The sequence below is a fragment of the Anomaloglossus baeobatrachus genome, chromosome 12 (genome assembly GCF_048569485.1).
Source record: "Anomaloglossus baeobatrachus isolate aAnoBae1 chromosome 12, aAnoBae1.hap1, whole genome shotgun sequence".
Classification (NCBI taxonomy): domain Eukaryota; kingdom Metazoa; phylum Chordata; class Amphibia; order Anura; family Aromobatidae; genus Anomaloglossus; species Anomaloglossus baeobatrachus.
The window spans coordinates 26,813,980-26,839,903 of NC_134364.1; the positions used below are offsets into that span (position 1 = coordinate 26,813,980).

Genomic DNA, 25,924 nt, shown 5'->3' on the forward strand with positions numbered 1-25,924 from the left:
AACCCCTTCCCACGGAGGGGCAAAACAACAACTGGCTGCTCCATACCATCACTCCCGGGATCCCCAGCCAGAGCAGCGGTGGTGTCCACATAATCACCACAACCGTGGGTGGCGTCACGGACAATAAACTATCCCAAAACCCAATCCCCTTTCACTCACGGGCGAGGAGCGCCGCTAGAGTCCCCGGGATCCGGCCCATCGCTCGAGCCACCGAGCAGCAGCAGCAGCAGCAGGCCGCAGTGCCAGCCGGACCCGAGCAGTGGGAGAGCGCGGCATCCCCTCCTCTACCCGCGACATGTGTAATACAGCACCTTCAAATATCCCTCTTCTTTCCGCCTACTGCTGCAACAAAGTAAGCTCATAAGCTGGTACGAATGACCTCCCCCACCCCAAAGCCCTGCCCTATATAGTACCCTATAACCCTATAACTGCCCTCCCCCTGAGTAATCACAGGGCCCCACAACCCCACCCTCCAATTTTCCTGCACAAAGTGCATCCTCAACTTAACCCCTTGCTATCCCACTGGCCTAGCATCCCTTCTTAGTCATGTCACCCTCTCTTAAGTCAGGCAGGCAGACCGGGCTGTTACTGTAAAAACTAATTTCCTATCACAATGTGTCAATGCTGGAATTAGCATTAAACAGAGCTGCTGATGACGTATGTCACTTAAGGTAGAAAGCTCTGCCATGTTTCTGCATAAAAGGCGGCTTTCTGGTAGGATTTAGGTTTATAAGAGCATTCCACAAAGTAATAAAATAAGAAAACATGTGTCTTCTGCCCTAATTTAAGTATGGAATGACTCCTAATAAAAGTATCATTTCAATGGCTGAAGCTACTGGTTCATACTATATATTTTGCCCAGGCCGCACAATGCTGCGTCCCCCTGGGTATACATGGAATGAAGCCACCGCCGAATCCTGAGCTTAACGCGATTTGGAAGCTTGGAAGAAAACACAATCGTACATTTGCCAGTTGGAGGGATTTGCGCTGGGCGCCCTGTTCATAATACAACAAAAGCTAATTTCCTTTATATAATCCACTGTCTTTAAATATAACAGCTGTGTATAACGGGACAGCCGTAATTCCTCACCCTGTGAAATGACTCGGGTCACCCGTCACCAGACTACATAACTCATAAGAAAGAAAGAAAACATCCAGCAGGCTCTTTGTTCACTTTCACTGCTACAGCGCCAATTCTGGGTCTTTGGCATCTAGCATTGGTAAAAGTACTGCTTGTTGAGCGAAAGTGGACACATGTACTAAGTAGTGTTGAGTGGACCCGGATCCGCACGGTTTCAGCGCCCGAACCGAGTCCGACCAGTACCTGGGATTCAGGGTGCACGATCCGGATCCGGTTGTTTTTTTTTTTTTTTTTTTTTCTTTCTTTCTCTCTCTCTTTCTCTTTCTCTTTTTCTCTTTCTCTTTCTCTTTTTCTTTTTCTCTTTCTCTCTCTCTTTCTGTCTCTCTCTCTCTCTCCCGAATCGGATCCGGACTTCGGCGGCAACCCGATCCGGATCCGCCGGACCCGGATTATGACCAATCCGCTCAACTCTAGTACTAAGTGATAAACTATTTGCTCATGCTTAATTTGGCAAAATCCAGTTGTCCATAAGGCTACTTTCACACTTGCGTTGAACGGTATCCGTTGCATTGCGTTGTGTAACGGATGCAACGGATGTGTTGCATATAGTGACACAACGGATGCAACGGATGCTGCAAAACAACGCAATTCGTTTTGATTTTTTTTTTTTTTTTTTTCCCGGTTTTACCAGCGGCAGACTATAGTGAACGATCAGCTGATCGTTCCCTGCAGCCGGCCGCTGGGTGATCAGCTGATTGCTCCCAGTAGCCGGCCGCCGGGTGATCAGCTGATCGCTCCCGCCCGCCGGGTGATCAGCTGATCGCTCCCGGCTGCCGGGTGATCAGCTGATCGCTCCCTGCAGCCGGCTGCCGGGTGATCAGCTGATCGCTCCCGGCCGCCGGGTGATCAGCTGATCGCTCCCGGCCGCCGGGTGATCAGCTGATCGCTCCCGGCCGCCGGGTGATCAGCTGATCGCTCCCTGCAGCCGGCCGCCGGGTGATCAGCTGATCGCTCCCTGCAGCCGGCCGCCGGGTGATCAGCTGATCGCTCCCTGCAGCCGGCTGCCGGGTGATCAGCTGATCGCTCCCTGCAGCCGGCTGCCGGGTGATCAGCTGATCGCTCCCGGCCGCCGGGTGATCAGCTGATCGCTCCCGGCCGCCGGGTGATCAGCTGATCGCTCCCTGCAGCCGGCCGCCGGGTGATCAGCTGATCGCTGTCACTTGCCGGCGCCCGAGCATGCCGGCGGGCGGGCGCTCAGCTGAGCGCTGTGACTTGCCGGCGGCCGGGCATGCTGGTGGCCGGTCATTCAGCTGAGCGCTGTCGCTTGCCGACGGCCGGGCGCTCAGCTGAACGTTCGGCCACCGCGAGCCAAAATAAAGTTTGATTTAAAAAAAAAAAAAAAAAAAAAAAAAAAAAAAGAGCATGCGCAGTGAAATCCAGAGGATTCCGCTGCTCAAAATAACGTTACATGCTGCGTTCCTCCCGCTGGGCGGAAGCAACGGAGCGTCGCCCAGCGGAAGCAACGCAGCTCCTTTTGGTACAATCCGTCAACCATACAAGTCTATGGGAAACAGCGGAATCCGTTAACGGATTCCGCTGTTTCCCAAAAGGGCGGATTGTAACGGAAGGAAAATAACGCAAGTGTGAAAGTACCCTTATAGCCACAACGTAAAGGGAATCTCTCAGCAGGTTTTTGCTACCTCATCTGAGAGCAGCAGGATGTAGGCAAATGATCCTGAATCCAATGATGTATCACTTAGATTACTGGGTGCAGCTGTTCTGACACAATCACAGTGTTTAGATTTAGGCCCATTTCACACATCCGGCATTTCACCGGATTGCCAGATCCGGCACACTCCAATACAGTGTAATACAGTACAATGGCATCGCGGCAACCTCCGGTCACATGCTGTCATGTGACCGGAGCATATGACCGGAGCTTGCCGCGATGCCATAGTACAGTATTAACACTGTACTGGAGTGTGACGGATCCGGCAATCCAGCGAAATGCCGGATGTGTGAAGCGGCCCTTAGCAAAGCAGCAGAGCTGAGAGAGCTGCCCCGTCCACACCAGGCTTTCAACAGAAATTTGTATGTTGACTGTGAGGTGTCAATCAGAGGAGGGGGCGTGCCGGACTACCGTGCATGTGACATTGTAGTCCTACTGGTTAAACAAACATAGCAAATAAACAACAGATGAGACCTTGATAAGACAGGCATCCCTGAATTCTATGTTTAAACCCTTGCAGCATGCTGGTTGCAGCTTACATACCAAAAACCTGCTGACCGATTCCCTTTAAGAGTCCATGTCATAAAATATATTTTTCTTCCTATCTTTCCTTATTATCTATTAAAGGCTTTTATGAAAGGTATCCTTCCTGAAAAAAAGGTGACTGCAGCTCTTAAGACCTGACATTTTTTTTGTTAGCTGGCTGGCCACTGCATTATTTTTTTTTTTTTTTTTCGCACATGAAACATTGACCGATTTTTCATTAGTATTTTGTAACAGATTTTTATCAGTGTTTGGTTCATGGGTCCATTTTTGCAATCGGCGTTTTGTTGGTGACTGCCATAGGTGACTGCCACACTCACTACATAGGAAATGTATGATATAACTAATGTAACTACGCATCAGCTGGTCTAACTAGATTTCACTGGGGCAGTTATCCCGGAAGATGGGGTTCACGAAACTGCCCCTTTAAATCTATCCGGTCTGTTTTTAGATGAGCCAAAGGCCCAGTTGCCTAAAATAGTACATGTGGAGTTGTGAATGGTCTCTCGTCAATTTACGCAGGAGAAAAAAGTGATATTATCTTTGTGAAGTGTATAGTGCACAATTCACAAGATCTCATTCTATTCTCGCTGTGACTCATCCAACTCTGTCCTCTTTTTTTTTTTTTTCTTCATTGACGTATTAGGCAGAAATTAAGCGAAGCGCTTTGTATTTGACTCATGGTAGAGCAGGATAATTAGGACGCTATCTTCAATCACATCGCTTTGTTGCTCTTTTCATGACTTCCCTGCAGCTTCCATTCTTTTATTTTTGCAGATGACTAAGATAAATGTTGTATTTATTGACCCTCTTACTACCTACTCTCTTATTATTTCATATAGGGAGGGTACCGCGAGCCGTGGCTTCAACAAACCAGCATTTACTGGCATCCGATGATGTGGTCAGCTGCTGCCTGGACTTGGGAGTGCCGAGTATTTCTTTTCGCATTAATGGGCAGCCTGTCCAAGGCATGTTTGAGAACTTTAATACTGAAGGCCTCTTTTTCCCAGTTGTAAGCTTTTCTGCTGGTGTCAAGTAAGTCATTTTAACCACGTGTGCACTTCCATCAACATTATTAACTTTTAGAACATGAAGACATTTTGGGAAGTTCAACTACCACAAAAGAGAGTAGACCTCTAAGTGAAAATGGCTAAATTGTGCCCAAAGTGTCAATATTTTATGTGTCCACCATTATTTTCCAGCACTGCCTTAACTTTCTTGGGCATGGCGTTCACTCGAGCGTCACAGGAGCTGCTGGATCATCTTCCATCTTCACAGATGCTCAATAGGGTTTAGGTCTGGAGACACTTGGCCGGTCCGGCACCTTTAAGGGTGCTTTACATGCTGCGATATCGCTAACAATTTATCGTCTGGGTCACGGTGTTTGTGGCGCACATCCGGCGTCGTTAGAGACATCGCAGCATGTAACACGTACGGGCGACCTTAAATGATCGCAAAAGAGACAAAAATCGTTGGTTTTGGAGAGGTCGTCAAAAAAACAAAAATCGTTGTCTCGTACGTAGCGATGTTGTTCGTCGTTCCTGCGGCATCACACATCGCTATGTGTGATACCACAGGAGCGACGGAACATCCCCTTACCTGCCTCCACCGGTAATGCGGAAAGAAGGAGGTGGGCAGGATGTTACGTCCCGCTCATCTCCGCCCCTCCGCTTCTAGCCGCTTAGTGACGTTGTGGTGATGTCGCTGTGACGTCGAACGCACCTCCCCCTTGAAGGAGGGATTGTTCGGCGGTCACAGCGACGTCGCTGCACAGGTATGTGCGTGTGGCGCTGCCGTAGCGATAATGTTTGCTACGGCAGCGATCACCACATGTTGCTCGTACGACGGGGGCGGATGCTTTCGCGCTCGACAACGCTAGCAATCGCTAGCGATGTCGCAGCGTGTAAAGCACCCTTTACCCTCAGTTTCTTTAGCAAGGCAGTGGTCATCTTGGAGGTGTGTTTGGGGTCATTATCATGTTGGAATACTGCTCTGTGTCCCAGTTTCTCAAGGGAGAGGATCATGCTCTGCCTCAGTATGTCACAGTACATGTTGGCATTCATGGTTCCCTCAATGAACTGCAGCCACACACAGCCGGCAGCACTAATGCAGCCGCAAACCATGATGTTCCCACCACCATGCTTGACTGTAGGCAAGACACACTTGTCTTTGTGCTCCTTATCTGGCTGCCACCATGCACGCCTAACATCATCTGAACAAAATAAGTTTATTTTGGTCTCATCAGACCACAGAACTTGGTTCCAGTAATCCTTGTCATTAGTCTTTCTTTCGAATCTTCTATAGAAGAGGCTTCATTCTGGGATGACCGCCATGCAGACCAATTTGATGGAGTGTGCGGCGTATTGCCTGAACACTGACAGGCTGACCCCCCAGCTCTTCAACCTCTCCAGCAAGCAGCAATGCTTGCAGCACTCATACGTCTGTCTATTTTGAAAAGACGACCTCTGGATAGGACGCTGAGCACAGACACTCAACTTCTTTAGGAGACCATGGCGAGGCCTGTTCTGAATGGTTCCTGTCTTGTTACGCTGCTGTATGGTCTTTTCCACTGCTGCAGCTCAGTTTCAGGGTGTCGGTAATCTTATAGCCTAGGCCATCTTTATGTAGAGCAGCAATTGATTTTTCAAGATCCTCAGAGAATTCTTTACTATGAGGTGCCATGTTGAAGTTCCAGTGACCAGCATGAGAGAGTGTGTGAGAGATAACACCAAATTTATCACACCCGCTCCCCATTCACACCTGACACCTTGTAATACTGAGTCACATGACAGTTACAGAAATTTGAGAGGTGTAATCACTTTTGTGCTATACTATACAAAAGCTGTTCCTCCCTACCCTCCCATACCCATGCATGGTTTGTCCAGACATGCATGTGTGTTAAATGAAAAGCTGAATAAGCCACTGTCCGACATCTCTGTCAGTGTTTTATGGAACAAAAATTTTGACTGGTGAAATCTTTTTTTCTGCAACATCATTTTGTCATAGGAGAGTCATTCCATAATTTCATACCATTTAATAATGTAGCTGCTCACCTTTTGGAACCAATTATAACTTTCCAATAAACCTGATAGAATAGAGTTTTTGGCTCTACATTCTATGCTCAAGAAGTGGCCTCACATAGGGTTTGCAGAGGGGTAATATTTTATTGGCATTACAGGCTTATCATTTTTAAACCCCACAAAATATTTTTTGCTTTTTGCAGCTGCTGTCTGACATTGAGTACTGCTGCTTAAAGGGAATCTGTCACCATTTTGACCTTTTTAAACTGTTAATATGGAGATACAGGTTATAGAATACTGAAAAAAGCTATACCCTATATGTCTCATATCAGATGCCTTGTTGTTGAAATATTATCTTTTATCACTTTATGTAAATGAGCTCTTCCAGGCTATAGGGCGGATGCTGCCTGGTAGATAACTCCGCCTCTAGAGCTTATATTAAATAAAAGAGGCGTTACCAGTGTGACAGAATTAACTGACACAAAACAGGAAAATTAAATTTGACTTCTTGCAAACACATTTTTGCAGCTCCCTGAGCTCTGCTTCATTGCTAGAATATTGCAACCCTTTAATTGCATTATTTGTCCTTATATTCCAGCCCTTGTTGTTAAGGATGTGGGAATTACTTTTAAGGTGGGACTAACCATAAAATTTAAATAATTGACATTTTGATGGGGTTAAAGTAGTCACAGTGTATGGGAATTAGCTCAGAATCTCATATAGAAAATTATGCAAATCAGCATTAGAATACATAATAACTATCCAAGGCTAATGACTATAGGTAGAAGATAGTGTTGGTGATTAAATAGCATAGGAACAACAAAGCCCATTTGAAACACCTGAATGGAAGAGCATCAACATATAAGTAATATTAGCTCCATAGATACTGGATAAACTGATCAGAGGGCATAAGGATGTATATCTAGAAACTTGAGAATTGCTCTTCCTTTTACGTGGCAAAAATGGGGGGAATTAAATTAGGCTACGTGAAGGGACTAGGGATATAGAAATGAGGATAAAAGAAAAAATCTATCTCTTAAAATAGGAAGAATAATTCACAGCACAGCTGTGGCAATGCTGTGTATATATATTTTGAGAGGTCACATTAATTAAACAAATAGTCTAAATAGTATATCACCATAATGACACTTTTTTTATTGACCTACTCATTATAATGTTGGGGCGGAATAGATTTTTTTTTTTAAAAATTCTTAAAAAAAAGTTTTCTTTAAAATAAACCAAGTTAGGGAAACCCCTAGGAGTCCATTCCTAGCTGCATAATAACATCACCATAGTCATCTAAATCAGGCCATGTACTGATAACAATCCTAAATAACATAAAACAAACGGGTAATAAATGATTCCCTTGTACTCGGGACCCCCTCACTCACTGGGAGCCAATTCCGTTAGTACGGTATAACTTGGCACGCATGCGCAAACCTGGTTGCCTCAGCAGCAATACCGTGGCTGCTGGCACGCAGCATGCGTTCCAAACACCGGAACCCGGAAGAAGCAAGACGTACCCGGAAGTGCGGGGGATCTCGCGTCAACAGAAGGGAAACACCTAACACACGTCACTACTCATGTGTCACGGATCACATGCACCGCTATAAAAAGGCGCACTTTTCAATCTTACATACACACGTCCCTTGAAGAAGTGGGAAACGCGCGTCGGGACAAAGGACAGCCAAGCCAAGTAACTGCTATTGTCAGGTCAGTATTTGCCACATATTGAACATCAAATATCACTATTTAACTCTTTAACTAAATCGCTTGTTATGGTGTACATGTATCCAGAAATTGAGAAGGATATGGGACTGGGTAAACCATAGATATACTATGTGTAAGATAATAAGGATAACAGTGAATGCATTTCAGTATATCCTAACAGATACATCAATATAAAAAACACATAGTTTAACCCAATTATATAACAAATTGTTCCCATAACACCATATGAAGAGTTATTTTGTTTAAATAAGGTGAATCTTGGATATGTAGCAATAGACCTTAACTGTTGGTATAATGGTCGGTCCAGTGTGAGTACATAGTGACCTTTTGTTTACACATATGTATATAAAAAATAAATTTTAATATTGTGTTTAGTAAAGATTGATATTAAGGAAATGCACCATCCCGAGTTTTTTCAGTGGTTTAAATATTGCAACCCTGTCTTCCTGTGATATGGAAACGGAAGTTTAGAGGAACCTGAAGTGAGAGCAGAGAGCGGCCATCACACTGGTAATGCCCATTTTATTTAAAATAAGCTCTGGAGGCGGAGTTATCTTCCAGGCAGTATCCGTCCCATAGCCTTGAAGAGCTCATTTACATAAAGTGAAAAAAGATGACATTTCAACAAGGCATCTGATATGAGACATAAAGGTATGGATTCTCTAACCTGTTTGCCCATATTAACAGTTTAAAAAACTCAAAGTGGTGATAGATTCCTTTTAACTCACTTGTAACTAGACTTCCAAAGTCCTTCTCCTTTTTTGTAATCCCTTGTATATTTTTATTTCCATGCAAGTAGAAATGTAATGTTACATACATACTGGAACTTTCCTAAAAATAGGCAAGTGATTTGTGATCTTCTAGGGTCCGATTCCTACTTGGTGGTCGCCATGGAGAATTCAAGTTCTTACCCCCTGCTGGCTACGCTCCATGCTATGAGGCCTTATTGCCAAAAGAGAAGATGAGAGTAGAGCCTGTAAAAGAGTACAAAAGAGATTGTGAAGGAGTTCGGGATTTGTTGGGTACAACACACTTCCTGTCCCAAGCCTCATTCATTCCTTGCCCCATTGATACCAGCCAGGTAAGTCTTCTTTTAATTTCCGAATAACATGCTTAAAATGTATCTGTACTTTCATGAGATTGCGAAATGGTTGTTGGGCTTGTAGGTCTTATGCTTTTTATTGTTTTCTGACTCTGCAGTGACCAGTGGGGTATCAGAGAGACAGACCTAACAGCAGCATATTGAGAGACAAAATAGAGAGATGGAGCTCACAATAGTATATTGAGAGACAAAAAGGAGAGATGAAGCAGACACCAGCTTATGGAGAGACAAGGAGGAGAGATGGAACTAAAAGCAGCATATTGAGAGACAAAAAGGAGAGACCGAGCTGACAGCGGCATATTGAGAGACAAAAAGGAGAAATGGAGCTGACAGTGGCATATTGAGACACAAAAAGGAGAGATGGAGCAGACAGTAGCATATTGAGAGACAAAAGGATAGATGGAGCTGACTGCACCATATTGAAAGACCAAAAGGAGAGATGTAGCTGACAACAACATATTGAGACACAAAAAGAAGAGATGGAGCTGACAGCAGCATATTGAGAGACAAAAAGGATAGATGGAGCTGACAGCAGCATATTGAGAGACAAAAAGGAGAGATGGAGCGGACAGCAGCATATTGAGAGACAAAAAGGAGAGATGGAGCGGACAGCAGCATATTGAGAGACAAAAAGGAGAGATGGAGCTGACAGCAGCATATTGAGAGACAAAAAGGAGAGATGGAGCGGACAGCAGCATATTGAGAGACAAAAAGGAGAGATGGAGCTGACAGCAGCATATTGAGAGACAAAAAGGAGAGATGGAGCGGACAGCAGCATATTGAGAGACAAAAAGGAGAGATTTGAAAGTAACTTAGAAACAGATTAGTAGACATTGAATGTAGTGCCTCCTATTCAATCTCGTTTGGTTACAAGTGGTCCCATGGTAGAAGGGCTGTGGATCGGCTATAGTACGATAGCTTATATCAGGAGGCAGAGACCGCGGTCACTGCTGCAGCCATTGCTGCCCCCTCCTTGAAACAGAGTCATCAGAGATGTCCATTTCAGTGAGTGCTCTGTCCCTACTCTCCTGAGCATGTGTCTGTCTTGAAGTCCAATGTATGCTCAGTATATACTTGTCGCTTTGCAATATGAAAAGCAACAGTGCGCTCGCACTCCAGCTCTGCTCAGAAGTAACGAGCCGGCAAGAGATCTGATCGACGTCACTTCCATGCAGGGGCAGCGCTGGTCTCTGCTTTTCCTGCACGCCGGCTATTCTGCTTACAACACGCACTGACAGTGCACCCTCTTGCCGGCTCGTTACATCTGATCAGAGCTGGCAAGAAATGAGCACGGTCACTGTGCATATTGCAGAGGGGCAATAGGAGCTTTGTTTCGGATCACTCCTTTAAGCTTTATTTATAGGTGCAAATAAAGTGTAAACATTTCATATTTAGTACATTATCAGAGATACAGTATGTGTTTAGGATAGATTGTGACCGTTATGTGAAACATGTAGGTATAAATACACAAGCAGGTTGTTTTCATGGCATCTTTAGACTCCTGATACTGAAGCATATTCAAGATCTGTACAAGTGTTGTGAGCTACAAATCCCTGTGTTGGCACTGCTTTTATCAAGAGCGTTATCTTATCCATACCACTGTATCTTGATATGATTCAAGTTGGCTTGCATTACCAAATTGAAGGCCACAAAGCAGGGCTAGACTAATATCTGCTATCATTCAGCCTGTGCTGCACTGAAGGCCCCAGACCATTGTCAGATGTATGAACCGAACCCCATCATTTATGCCCCATTTATACAGAATGTTCATAGTTGCTGAATATTCTCTACTCTAAATTAAACGTTTAGTAGTTGTGATGGGTAGATACTTTACTTAAAAGACTTTTGCTACCTCATCTGAGAGCATCATAATGTAGGAATAGAGACTCTGATTTCAACAATTTGCTTACTGGGTGCAGCCGTTGTGACACAATCAGAGTTCTTAGATGTAGCAGAGCTTAGAAACCTAACCCCACCTACATCACAGCTCTCTGTATACGTTCTATATTGACAGTGATCTGATCAGAGGGAGGCAGGGGGTGACCGGACAAGGGCTTATGTGCCAGCTAGTTACAGCAGTGATAATCTCCTGGTTATAAAATCTTCATTGTCTAAAGCAACAGCACACAGCCTAAGTGACACATCGCTGAAATCTGTGTGTCAGCCCCAACCTTATGCTGTCCTCAGATTACACAGCAAAAACCTGCTGACAGATTCCCTTTAAGGGAACCTGACCGTTGTATATACAGTCCAATCTGTGGCCAACAGGGTAAATAGAAATAGAAGCTGAGTAATATGTAGATTTGTTGGAGATTCAGTATAACTTGTATTTTATTTATTGAAAGTTTTGGTGTTTCTATGTATATGAGTCCAGTGGGCGGACCTACTAGTGATTGACAGCTATCTCTGTGTGCACAGTTACATAGGGAAAACTGTCAATCACGAATAGGACCACCCATTTGTCTCGTGCATACAAACACCAGGGATTAAAATAAAACTTTTACTGAAAATTTTCCTACAAAAATGTAAATCAATCAATCTGGTCTGCTCTATAACATCCTGCCTGTAGTTACTCATATTTGCACCCTTTATAGATCGTTTTACCTCCTCACCTTGAGAAGATTCGAGACAAATTAGCAGAAAACATCCATGAACTTTGGGGCATGAACAAAATCGAACTTGGTTGGATCTACGGCAAGGTATATAATCATTGTAATGTATAGATAAAGTTATATAAGATAATAAGGTGTTCCATACTCCTTTAGAACATATATGAAGGTATAATTGTGATAGTCTTTATAAATGTTTCTCATCTTTGTTCTGCGTAATCTGTATGTTATGTTACGCCATGTATTCCATACGTTAAGTTCTATTTGAGGTTTTGAATCTTTACATTTCTTTATCGTTCCTTATGGGAGACCCAAACCATGGGTGTATAGCTACTGCCTCCGGAGGACACACAAAGTACTACACTCAAACGTGTAGCTCCTCCCTCCGGCTATATACACCCCCTGGATGACAATCTACCCAGTTCAATGCCTTGTGTTTCAGGAGGATACACACACTTGCATTCTCTGATATTTTTTTATTTTTATTTTAAAGATTTGGAAGAAAAGCGGGTCCAGTCTGGACTCCCGGCATGTCCCTTCACACCCCACTCTGTCGGGTGCTGTTAAGGTTGACTTTATAAGGCTGGAGCCTTCACATGCCGCGCTCCTTCACACCCTCTGTCGAGACTCTGTTTGAAGTGGGAGCCTCCACTGTCCTCTCTGCTTGCAGAAGGCCGGTCTCCATCCGCAGCCCTGTCTGGTCCCTGCTGGAAGGAGCGTTAACCCCCACTCAGGGACATGGCCCTGCGTCTCAAAAGCTAAGTATTGAGACGTTTTTTCAGGGGTCCCGGGTACTTTTATTGGGGGGACAGTATGTGCTTTAGCGTTACTGTTAATTCCGGCCGGTTCTGGGGGTTTCCCCTGAGAACCGCGCCGAAGGTGCCTGCTCGTCGGCCGCATTTTAAAATCTAGGCCCCGGCTTCAGTTTGGGCCTAGTTTCGGTTTTGGCTTCTCTGCATGTTTTGCATACAGCGCCACCCACCGCCCGACCAGCAGAGGGGAGGGCACTCCTCTCTGGGGAGATGTTCCCTCCCCTGTATTTCTTCCTGTATCTCTCTGCCCTCCGTGTTTTCCCGCTCTTGGGGCTTATACACGCCCCCCCTCTTCTCCCAGCGCCATTTTTTCAGCGTTCTTGCACTGTAAGACGCTGGATGCTGCAGCTGCATACTGTTAGAAGGCTGTCGCTTCTCAGAGGAGCGGTGGAATCCGGAGGGCACACAGAGAGCAAGGGCTGGTAAGCCACAACCTCTGGTTGTGGACTTTTATTACACTCTCAGACATTCTACAGGAGTATATTCTGGCTGCAGAGCTTCCACCTCAGCAGCATGTCTGTTACTAGGAGCAAGGCTGCAAACATGTACACTATATGCACTGCATGTAAGCTCATTCTGCCAGAGCCAAGCACATTCCCACATTGTGATGCCTGTGCTAACATGTTTGTGTCTCAGCCTGGAGCCGCCTCAGGGGTCCCTCTGGCTGCTCCGGCCCAGGTGGCCGAATCCCCGGCTTGGGTAGATTCCTTTTCACAAGCTATTTCCCAGTCTTTTGCCGACTCCATGGGGCAGCTGTCCCGGACACTGCTGTCCATGCATCAGCCCCCCTCTCAGGGTGTCTCTGCGGCTCCTAGCTCGGCAGAGCCCTCAGAGCATGTCCTAGGACCCCGTCCCCCTAAACGGAGACGCAGGGAACCTTCTCCTTCCTCGTCCCACGGCTCTGATTCACAGGCCGAGGTGCAGGGCGAGGAAGATTCGTTTACTGTGGGCTCAGACGCTGCCTCTATGTACCCCATTGACTTGTCTGAGGGTGATGCGGATGTTAGTGACTTGATTGCGTCCATTAACTCCGTACTGAACCTCAACCCACAAGAGTCAGAGGAACAACCCTCTCTGGTAGAGGTACACCAGTTTACCTCTCCTAAGAAACCTAGGAGTATGTTTTTTAACCACTCCAGCTTTCAGACCACTGTTAACAAGCCCAGGGCCTGTCCTGACAAACGTTTTCCGAAGCGTAGTTCAGATGACCGTTTTCCTTTTCCACCAGAGGTGGTTAAGGAATGGGCACAGTCCCCAAAGGTAGACCCTCCGGTGTCCAGAATCTCAGCCCGCACAGTCGTAGCTGTGGCTGATGGCACTTCTCTTAAGGATCCCACTGACCGCCAGGTTGACCTTCTGGCCAAGTCTGTATATGAGGCAGCAGGAGCCTCGTTCTCCCCGTCTTTTGCGGCAGTGTGGGCTCTTAAGGCAGTCTCTGCTTCTCTGGCAGAGATTCATTCCCTCTCCAGGGACTCTATTCCTGAGACGGATGCCTTAACTTCTCAAGCTTCGGCTTTTGCATCCTACGCCATGTCTGCCATCCTGGAGGCTTCTCACCGCACTGCGGTGGCCTCCGCTAACTCCCTCGCGATCCGCAGGATCTTGTGGCTTCGAGAGTGGAAAGCAGACGCTTCCTCTAAGAAGTACCTTGCGAGTCTCCCTTTTACTGGGTCCCGGCTGTTTGGGGAACAGCTGGATGACATAATTAAGGAAGCTACTGGCGGGAAGAGTACTTCCCTGCCACAAGCTAAACCCAAGAAACCTGTCCAGGGCAGGAACCAATCGAGGTTTCGTTCCTTTCGTTCCTCTAACTGGTCGTCCTCTAAGCCCTCGACCTCGTCCACTACCGCAGCCAAGGATCGTAAATCCAACTGGCGTGCAAAGCCGCGTCCTCAAAAGACCGGAGGAGCCGCTGCCACTAAGGCAGCCTCCTCGTGACTATCTAGCCGCGCCAGCAACGTCCTTGGTCGGTGGCAGGCTCTCCCACTTTGGCGACGTGTGGTTGCAACACGTCTCCGATCAGTGGGTGCGGGATATCATCTCCCACGGCTACAGGATAGAATTTTCTTCAAGCCCGCCAAACAGATTTTTTTCTGTCCACCCCCCCCTGCTCCAAAGCCGCCGCCTTCTCTCAGGCCGTGGCATCCCTGCAGGCCAACGGTGTAATTGTTCCGGTTCCCGCCCGGGAACGGTTCAGCGGTTTCTACTCAAACCTCTTTCTAGTCCCCAAGAAGGACGGTTCCTTCCGACCCATCCTGGACCTCAAGCTTCTCAACAAGCATGTTCAGGTGCGGCACTTTCGCATGGAATCTCTGAGATCGGTTATTGCATCAATGACCCAAGGAGATTTTCTGGCATCCATCGACATCAGAGATGCCTATCTGCATGTGCCTATTGCGGTTTCACACCAGCGTTGGCTACGCTTTGCGATCGGAGAGGAACATTTCCAATTCGTGGCTCTCCCCTTCGGCTTAGCCACGGCCCCTCGAGTATTCACCAAGGTCATGGCAGCAGTGGTTGCGGTCCTGCACCTCCAGGGGTTGGCAGTGATTCCTTACCTGGACGACCTTCTAGTCAAGGCCTCATCCAGTGCAGACTGCCAGCGGAGTGTCTCTCTCACTCTCGCCACGCTAGTTCAGTTCGGGTGGCTTGTCAACCTGCCCAAGTCCACTCTGATCCCGACCCAGGTGCTTTTGTACCTAGGGATGCAATTCGAGACTCTGCCGGCACTTGTCAAGTTGCCCTTAGTCAAACAGCAGTCCCTTCGTCTGGCGGTGCGCTCTCTGCTGAGGCACCGCCGTCATTCCATCAGACACCTCATGCAGGTGCTGGGTCAGATGGTGGCGTCCATGGAAGCGGTTCCCTTTGCTCAGTTCCATCTGCGTCCCCTGCAGCTGGACATTCTCCGCTGTTGGGACAAGCGGATCTCTTCCTTGCACAGGCAGGTGGCTCTGTCGTCACAGACCAGGAGCTCCCTTCAGTGGTGGCTTCGGCCTCTCTCTCTGTCCCAGGGCCGCTCCTTCCTGACTCCGTCCTGGGTGATCCTCACCACGGATGCCAGCCTCTCCGGTTGGGGAGCAGTATTTCTCCATCACCGAGCTCAGGGCACTTGGACTCCGTCCGAATCAGCCCTCTCGATCAATGTGCTGGAGATCAGAGCTGTGTTTCTAGCTCTCCTAGCCTTTCACCACCTGTTGGCGGGCAAGCACATTCGAGTTCAGTCGGACAACGCGACAGCGGTTTCCTACATCAATCACCAGGGCGGGACTCACAGCCGTCTGGCGATGTTGGAGGTTCAACGAATCCTCCAGTGGACGGAGGACTCCAAGTCCACCATGTCTGCAGTACACATCCCAGGCGTGGAAAACTGGGAGGCCGATTACCTCAGCCGTCAAACCGTGGACAGCGGCGAGTGGGCCCTGCACCCGTCAGTGTTCAGATCAATCTGCCGCAAGTGGGGCACTCCGGAAGTGGACCTAATGGCATCCCGGCACAACAACAAGGTTCCGGTTTACGTGGCTCGCTCCCACGATCCTCAAGCCTTCGCAGCAGACGCACTGGTTCAAGATTGGTCTCAGTTCCGTCTGGCCTATGTGTTTCCCCCTCTAGCGCTCTTGCCCAGGGTTCTGCGCAAGATCAGAATGGAGGGCCGTCGAGTCATACTCATTGCTCCGGACTGGCCCAGGCGAGCTTGGTACCCAGACCTGCTCCGTCTGTCCGTAGAGGTGCCGTGGCATCTCCCGGACCGCCCAGACCTTCTCTCTCAAGGTCCGTTCTTCCGCCAGAATTCTGCGGCTCTCAGATTGACGGCGTGGCTCTTGAGTCCTGGATCCTAACGGCTTCAGGCATTCCCTCTGAGGTCATCTCCACCATGACTCAGGCTCGGAAGTCTTCCTCGGCCAAGATTTACCACAGGACTTGGAGGATTTTCCTGTCCTGGTGTCGCTCTTCCGACCATGCCCCTTGGCCGTTCTCCTTGCCGACCATCCTGTCTTTTCTACAGTCCGGTCTACAGCTAGGACTGTCCCTCAATTCCCTCAAGGGACAGGTGTCGGCTCTGTCGGTATTGTTCCAGCGGCGTATCGCCCGACTGGCTCAGGTGCGCACTTTCATGCAGGGCGCATCTGACATCATTCCTCCTTACCGGAGGCCCTTGGATCCCTGGGACCTTAATCTGGTCCTCACGGCCTTACAAAAAACCCCCTTTGAGCCTCTCAGGGAGGTTCCCTTGTTTCGACTTTCACAGAAAGTTGTTTTTCTAGTAGCCATAACTTCTCTCAGGAGAGTCTCTGATTTGGCTGCGCTCTCTTCAGAGTCACCTTTTTTGGTGTTTCACCAAGACAAGGTGGTTCTTCGTCCGTCTCCGGACTTTCTCCCTAAGGTGGTGTCTCCTTTCCACCTTAACCAGGACATTTCATTGCCTTCTCTTTGTCCGGCCCCTGTGCATCGCTTTGAAAAGGCGTTGCATACCTTGGATTTGGTGCGGGCGCTCCGAATCTATGTGTCACGCACTGCCGTTTTTAGGCGGTGCACCTCACTTTTTGTGCTAACCACTGGTCAGCGCAAGGGTCTCGCTGCTTCTAAACCGACCCTAGCTCGTTGGATCAGGTCGGCTATCACCGATGCCTACCAGTGTTCTCAGGCGCCTCCCCCGCCAGGGATTAAGGCGCACTCGACCAGAGCTGTCGGTGCCTCCTGGGCTTTCAGGCACTAGGCTACGGCTCAGCAGGTTTGTCAGGCTGCCACGTGGTCCAGTCTGCACACTTTTTCGAAGCACTACCAAGTGCATGCTCATGCTTCGGCAGATGCGAGCTTGGGCAGACGCATTCTTCAGGCGGCTGTCGCCCATTTGTGAAGTTAGGTTTTGCCTACTTCTCAGTTGGTTTATTCCCACCCATGGACTGCTTTGGAATGTCCCATGGTTTGGGTCTCCCATAAGGAACGATAAAGAAAAAGAGAATTTTGTTTACTTACCGTAAATTCTTTTTCTTATAGTTCCGACATGGGAGACCCAGCACCCTCCCTGTTGCCTGTTGGCAGTTTTTTTGTTCCGTGTGTTTCACCGGCTGTTGTTAGTAGTCAGAGTTACGGTTATTCCGAGTTTTACTCTATCTCTACTTATGGGTGGATGTCCTCCTTCAGCTTTTGCACTGAACTGGGTAGATTGTCAATCAGGGGGTGTATATAGCCCGGAGGGAGGAGCTACACGTTTGAGTGTAGTTCTTTGTGTGTCCTCCGGAGGCAGTAGCTATACACCCATGGTTTGGGTCTCCCATGTCGGAACTATAAGAAAAAGAATTTACGGTAAGTAAACAAAATTCTCTTTTTTGTAAAAATGGACACATTTTTTAGTGCACGTTTCAGTTAAAAAAAAATAAATCTGCAACCATTTTGACTAGCTATATCCAGGGAAGATTCATCTGTATTCTCATCTGCTTTCTTATGTTAGGATAGCACAGAAAAGATAGCACTATCCTAGAGAAGACTGTGTCGATAGGGCATCCCATAGCTAAAAACAAGCTCGATCTATGCTAGGGAGGTCTAGAAGGCAGAAATATAGAAAGGCAAAATATCCAGCGGATCACAGGCATTTTCTCTTAAAAAAAAATATTTCTTTATTGCTTACATTAAAATTCGTTACAGATGGAATCCAGCAGATAAAGGGTAAAGTTCATCCTAGTTCATTCAACGCGTTTCGACACAATGCTATGTCATAAAGTCTTATTCATGGAACTCATCCTTGAATAAGACTTTATGACATAGCATAGTGTCAAAACGCGTTGGATGAACTAGGATGAACTTTACCCTTTATCTGCTGGATACCATCTGTGATGAATTTTAATGTAAGCAATAAAGAAAATTTTTTAAGAGAAAATGCCTGTGATCCGCTGGATATTTTGCCTTTCTATATGAACTGTGGACATCCTCACCTGGGATCATCCGTGCAGGATCAAGTGGAAGTAGTCCTGAATGTACAAGCGGTGAGCCGGTTTGATTGTTTTTTTAAAAGGCAGAAACACATGAGCCACCATATAGGATATCTCTGTCTCTGGTCAACTAACACCCACATATATTTTTAACCCTTGTCTGGTACCATAAAAAAAAAATCACTAGTTGTACCAATCTGCATGGGGTCACATTAACCCCATGGTACCAGGCAAGGGTTGAGATCCATTCTGAAGCACAATATCATTCAAACATATACATAATGTCTTTTGGAGAACTTTTGAAATCTCAATCCTTCCATCTGACTGTCAGAGACACTGCGTTCAGAACTATTATTCCTATAACTGATAGTAATACATCAACTTAGATGTATTTTTCTTATGTTTTTATTCTGTTACAGTCATTGGTTAATGTAGACAAATGACTCATTGTCATGCTAGGTACAGGGATGTACCAAGCGAAAGGGAAGGGGAAGATGGTGACCCCTGACCAAACCTACTGCTGGTCCCTGGGGTCCCTCACCACCCTAGATATGTTCTATGCGCCGAGCCGAATACCTGACCCTAGCTATCCTTAGTCTCTAAATAGGGAACTGGTGGGATGAGCTCTTTGTCAACCTCTCTAAACTCTAAAGAAGACGACAAGGAGGACACACAGGAAAATGCATAAACTATTTATCTACAGATGACACAGGTAGAAGTTCAGCAAAGTAACAGTAACAATACTACAGTTGAGAGCAAGCCACCTGCTTGCAACCAGAGCTTGAATGAACTGAATAATATCACCAGCACAAGTCCAGGGAAGCTGGGAGTATTTAAGCACAGTACAGAGTACTGTAGTGATAATCAGCAGCTGGATGGAAGTGTAGCTCCACCAGGTCTTAAAGGGGAAGAGATGAAAATCCAACAGGAAAGCTACCTAATGCTATGAGTATTGACAGCAGGAACAACAGAAAGTTAGGGAGCATTTTGCACAGCCAAACGCTATCACCTTCTGTGAGGTAAATCCGGAGATATGACGATAAATCATGATATTCAAGTTATGTCAGGAAGCCCTCTCCTGGTGTCACCCCCCCTTTCCTTCACACAACTTGTTTAGCAACCCATCCCATGGCCATCTCCTGTGATATGGAAATTAGGTGATGTGGGAACAAAGGACACAGGATGACTCCCTGCCGTCACCCTGTAACAAGAGTTGTATCTCATTATAAGGCTCTGGAACTAGCCAGACAGAACGACTCCAGTAAAAAATGGTTCATATCTCGCAAGCCATATTTCCGATAAATACGGCAACCATAAAAATGGTGTTTTCGCATGCGGACGATGCTGGCACACCTTTTTTATGGGAGCGGGAGCTTGGGAAATACCCCAGGCGTGATATCAGCCAATGTGGAACTAGTAGACAAGTCATGAAACCTCTCATTCTGTAGCTAAATTCATAACTGTCACAATGAGAGCATTGGCGTCCGCCTACGACGCTCCCAGGCCAAGTTATGGCCATATTCCATGTTGTGGATTTTGTCCATAACTCCAGCCAGGGGTGGAGCAGTGCTCCCTCTGAGGTCACTAAGGTAGGAGGGGACCTGGATTTGCCCAGGTTGATAACCCTACTTCGGCCATTTTCCAGTGTTCTTTCGCTGGGGGTCACGTGCAGGAAACATCTGTGGGAGTTCCTAGAAACCTGGTCTACAGCGCCCCCCTGTGGCCAGACGCACAAGGTAACTGATTGAATTGCATACCTGTTTGTAAACCATGCTTTATCTGTAACTGTACTCTGACCTATGTATATTCTGTAGATTCCCTATTGTATATATTGTAGTTTCTAGTGTGCTTTAGGCTGATTAAATTATATAATTAATCTTGGGCTGTTCTGTTATCTCGATCTTGAATCCCACGTCTGTGTGTTCGGCTAATAGTTACCGTGAAGCGGTTGGTGGCAGCGAGTTGTGCCAAGGATTATTGTGGGGAGGCCAGTGAGATTCAGGGAGGTTTTATATATTCCGCCCGCGGAGGTCGGGGGAATATATACCCTACTCTCACCGGGGACCCTTCAATAATCGGCATAAGTAGTATAGCGGCCTCCTTGCTTATTGTCGGGCAATTCCATAATTGGCCTGACTATAAGAGGGGCGCTAGAGAGCGCGTCACGTGCTCTGTCTGTCGGTCGGGAGGTATAAAGGAGGGGTGACCCCCACTTGTTACCCCCCGATTGTGACGTACTGGTAGCCAGCGCGGGGGATTTCTGAGTGACCCCCCCGGTGGTTTGTGACATATTGGTGGCAAGCGGTGGGATCGAGATAATAGTGTGTGTGAGTGTGAGACCCATACTCCCAGACACTAAAGACTGCCTGCAGCAGCTGTGGCTGCTGGGGTCTTCAGACTAGCTCAACACTAGAGTGTCAGAGTGCAGATACTGTAAGGTGTGTGGAGGCATCAGGTGTCAGTTCTGTGTCAGTGACCAAAGTCTGCAACAATGGCTGAGAGCACCAGGAGCAAAGCCAAAGGAATGGCCGATGCTCAGGCCAGAGACGATGAGGAGGTTGTCCACGAGCCCTCCAAGAGCCCGACGCCAGAGAACAGCTCTGCAGAGGACATCGCACAACCTGGCACTGCTGGACAAAATGAGGAGGAGCTCGCCCAAGGGTCCTCAACGAGCCAGATGCTAGCCCTCCGCTCTGAAATGGACAGTGAATCACCAGGCTCCGCAGCGGGCCGCAGATCACCACGTGCCATTCCACCGAGCCTGGGAGGCTCGGATAGCCTTCTTCAAATGGCTATGGCCCTTCTCCAGGCTGGAGACCAGGAGGGCTACAAGGGACTCCTGGCAGAGCGCAGGGCAGAGCGGCAGGCAGCGCGTGACGCTGAGGCTGCGGAGCGGCAAGCAGTGCGTGAGGCTGCGGAGCGGCAGGCAGCACGTGAAGAGCGACAGCAACAGGCCGAGCGTGACTACCAGCTGCAGCTAGCTCAGCTCCGGCCCTCATCAGCCACACGTGACCTTCAAGACACCAAACTTCCAAAGGTCCGTGTTGAGGACTTTCCCGTGCTGGAGAAGGATGGAGACTTGGACTCTTTCTTGACTGCTTTTGAACGGACTTGCTTGCAGCACCATCTGGACAAGGACCAGTGGGCCAAATACCTGACCCCCCGTTTAAGGGGTAAGGCCCTGGAAATCCTTGGGGACTTGCCTGCTGAGGCAGATCAGGGCTACGACACCATCAAGCGGGCCCTGATCCAACAGTACAACCTCACTCCGGAGTCCTACCGCAAGAAGTTCCGGACCCTGCAGAAGGGACCAAAGGACTCCTGGGCTGACCACCGGCGGGCACTTGCCCGAGCTGCCGACCACTGGACCCAAGGCCTGCAGCTTTCCACCGGACCAGAGATCCTGGACTTGGTCATCACGGAGCAACTCTTGTGGAACTGCCCTGAGGATCTCCGCCAGTTCATCCGAGACCAGAAGCCAAAGGGGTCCACGGCTACAGCTGCCCTGGCCGATGACTACACCAACAATCGGGCTCCTGAAGCCAGGAGAGCAGCCACCAGCAGCACCTGGAGAGGGGGTAAGATGAACTCTGCGACTGCCCCACCTGCCCCTAGACTGCAGGGGGTGTCCCCCTCAACTCCCCTCTCCAGGCCCGTGGCAGAACCAAGACGGTGCCACCAGTGCAACCTACCTGGACACTTCAAGGCCATGTGCCCTCAGCGTCCCAAGGCCCCGGCTCCGTCCCCGTCCCAAGGGCCGCCCAAGGTGTATTGTGTGGGTGGGGGTGGTGGTAGGTCCCTGGACAGCTTCCAACCTGTCACCGTCGGCCGGTCTGTGACCATAGGACTGCGAGACAGCGCCTCGGAGGTGACTCTGGTGCGGCCTGAGATGGTGTCCCCCCAAGACTTGATCCCTGGAAAAACCCTCGCTGTCTCCGGGATTGGAGGCATTGACCCGGCGCTGCCTGTTGCTGACATTTATGTGGACTGGGGCGCAGGGCGAGGGGTGAGGGAGGTGGGGGTAACTGATCGGATCCCCGCAAACGTGCTACTTGGGACAGATTTGGGGCAGATAACCTCCCAGTTTGGGCCCCAACCAAGGGCTGAACCTTCAGCCAGTACTGACATGCCTCCGGACAATGTTAATGTGTTATCTATGAATGATGTAAGGGAGGAGGGAGTGAACTCTGATATTTCTGCTTGCATAGACACCATAGACACACACACAGCTGCAGCTGTGACAGGGGAGGGGGTCAGAGAAAGGTGTGACAATGCCTCTACAAGTAATCAGCCTGTGAGCTGGGATCTGTTGCCCTCTGCAGGGATAAGCAGAGAGCAGGGTGCTGCAGGGGGAGGACCAGTGTGTGGGGTGGGGGCTACCACAGCAAATGTGGGGTCCCCAGAGATTTCACAGCGGGGTTCTGTTGCTGCAGGAGGGGAACAGGCAGGTGAGATTGGGGCCGGTCCAGGAGCGGAAGTGCTCCCAGGTAAGATCTCGGTGCATGGTTCCCCCACAACCGGGGTGTCAGGAAGCCAGGTAGGTCTGCCTGAACCGGCGACTTGGTCAGGAACGGAGGAGGAGCAGGCACGACCCACGGTCGCAGCGGCTGTGGCCGCTGTCACCCGCAGTGGGAGTGCTGGAAGCCAAGGGGCCTCCCGGAGGTCCGATAGCTCTTCCCCTTCTGACCAAGTGGCAGCCGAGTCAGGTGGAGGCCAGGACACAGGTCCCGGGGTACTGACCGAAGATGTGACAGTCTCGTCGATTCTGGCCACATCTAGTCAGGGGTTTCAGGCAGCGTTAGAAGCTGACGACAGCCTGAAAGCTCTTAAGGAGCAGGCGGCACAGCCTCCCTCGGACTCGGACCCGGAGCGAGTGGTCTGGGACCAAGGACGGCTGTACCGGGCCACGGTCCAGCAGGGTTCACCGGAGGCGTGGCCCAGGGACCGACAGTTGGTGGTACCCTATCCGTTCCGGACGGAGTTGTTGCGGATCGCACATGAGATTCCGATGGCCGGACACCTAGGGATCGCTAAGACCAAGGCCAGGTTAAACCAGCATTTCTACTGGCCAAAAATGGGGGCCGATGTGGCTGCCTACTGCCGTTCGTGTGAAACCTGTCAGAGAGTGGGGAAGGCGGGGCCACACCCCAAAGCCCCACTAGTATCTCTGCCAATCATCGATGAGCCTTTCAGGAGGGTGGCTGTGGATCTGGTCGGCCCGCTGGCCATCCCCAGCAGCTCCGGGAAACGCTTCATACTGACGGTAGTGGACTATGCCACCCGGTACCCAGAAGCAGTGGCCTTGTCGTCCATTCGGGCTGACAAGGTGGCCACCGCATTGCTGGAGATTTTCTCCCGAGTGGGTTTTCCCCAGGAAATGCTCACTGACCGGGGGACCCAATTCATGTCCCAGCTGATGGAGGCCCTCTGTAAGCAGGTCCAGGTGCGACATCTGGTGGCCAGCCCGTACCATCCACAGACTAATGGCCTGTGCGAGCGGTTCAATGGCACCTTAAAGCAGATGCTTAAGATGTTGGTCGACTCCCATGGGCGTGACTGGGAGCGGTATCTCCCACACCTGTTATTTGCTTACCGGGAGGTTCCACAGGCCTCAACAGGATTCTCACCGTTTGAGCTCCTGTACGGGCGACGTGTGCGGGGCCCCCTGGCTCTGGTGAAAGAGGCTTGGGAAGGGGATTTGGCCACCCCTGGAGTGTCGGTTATCGAGTATGTCATGCGCTTCCGGGACAAAATGCAGGCCTTGACGCAACTGGTACACGACAATATGGCTCAAGCCCAGGCCGATCAGAAGCGTTGGTACGACCAGAACGCTTGTGAGAGGACCTACCAAGTGGGTCAAAAGGTGTGGGTACTGGTCCCCGTACCACAGGACAAGCTTCAGGCAGCCTGGGAAGGCCCATACCTCGTGTACCAGCAGCTCAACCCTGTGACGTACCTGGTCACCCTGGACCCTGCCCGTGGAAGGCGGAAGCCCTTCCATGTGAACATGATGAAGGCACATCATGAGCGGGAGGCATGTGCGCTCCCCGTGTGCAACCTGCCCGAGGAGGGAGAAGCGGAAACCCTCTTGGATATGCTAGCCCAGGTTAGGGCAGGCGGATCCATTGAGGATGTGGAGGTTGGCCACCAGCTCTTGGAGGACCAACGGTCCCAGCTGTGGGCCACCCTACACCCCTTCCGGGGGTTGTTTACCAACCAGCCCGGAAGGACTGACTTGGCTGTCCATCACGTGGACACTGGGGATCATCCCCCGATCCGGCGTTCAGCATATCGGGTCTCCCTGGAGGTGCAGCAACACATGCGCCAGGAGATTGACGAGATGCTGAAGCTGGGGGTGATCCAGGCATCCAACAGCGCTTGGGCCTCGCCTGTAGTCCTCGTCCCTAAGAAGGACCGAACCACTCGGTTCTGCGTGGACTACAGGGGGCTCAATGCTGTCACGGTCGCCGATGCGTACCCAATGCCACGCATCGATGACCTGCTCGATCAGTTGGCCGGGGCTCAGTACCTGACCATCATGGACCTGAGCCGGGGATATTGGCAGATCCCCCTGACTCGCAAGGCCAGGGAACGCTCTGCCTTTATTACCCCATTTGGACTGTACGAGTCCACGGTGATGCCATTCGGGATGAGGAATGCCCCTGCCACTTTCCAGCGGATGGTCAACACCCTGCTCAAGGGACTTGAAGGGTACGCGGCCGCGTACCTGGATGACATTGCCGTCTTCAGTCCCACCTGGGAAGATCACCTAGAGCATCTAGCACAGGTGCTCAGGCGGGTCCACCGGGCAGGTTTGACCATCAAGCCGGGCAAGTGTCAGCTGGCCATGAGCGAGGTCCAGTACCTCGGTCACCGGGTAGGCGGGGGAACACTGAAGCCCGAGCCTGAGAAAGTGGAGGCCATCGCATCCTGGCCCACCCCCAGGACCAAGAAGCAGGTGATGTCCTTCTTGGGGACCGCTGGGTACTATAGGAGGTTTGTTCCATGCTATAGTAGCCTGGCAAAGCCCCTGACGGACCTCACCAAGAAGAAGCTGCCCTCTGCAGTCGATTGGACAATGGACTGCGAGACAGCCTTCCGGGCCCTAAAGGACGCCCTGTCCAGCCCGCCCGTGCTACAGGCAGCCGACTTCACGCGGCCGTTTGTAGTACAGACCGACGCCAGTGACTTCGGCCTCGGTGCGGTGCTCAGCCAGGTGGACTCTGCGAGCCAAGAGCACCCAGTCTTGTACCTGAGCAGGAAGCTGTTACCGAGTGAAGTGGCCTATTCCACAATGGAGAAGGAGTGCCTGGCCATAGTGTGGGCCCTGCAGCGTCTGCAACCCTATCTATACGGGCGCCACTTCATCG

The 25,924-nt window shown here is 49.6% G+C and overlaps 1 protein-coding gene across 9 annotated transcripts in view; it reads left to right on the forward strand.

Moving 5' to 3' along the window:
* The window catches only part of LOC142258359 (ryanodine receptor 3), an 847,167-nt gene that overhangs the window by 342,448 nt on the left and 478,795 nt on the right, over positions 1-25,924 (forward strand). For all 9 annotated transcript variants that reach the window (XM_075330934.1, XM_075330936.1, XM_075330935.1 and 6 more), the window contains 3 exons: positions 4,196-4,388; positions 8,969-9,185; positions 11,801-11,905. In XM_075330934.1, the coding sequence (XP_075187049.1) occupies positions 4,196-4,388; positions 8,969-9,185; positions 11,801-11,905 (515 nt within the window). The remainder of the gene's footprint in view (positions 1-4,195; positions 4,389-8,968; positions 9,186-11,800; positions 11,906-25,924) is intronic.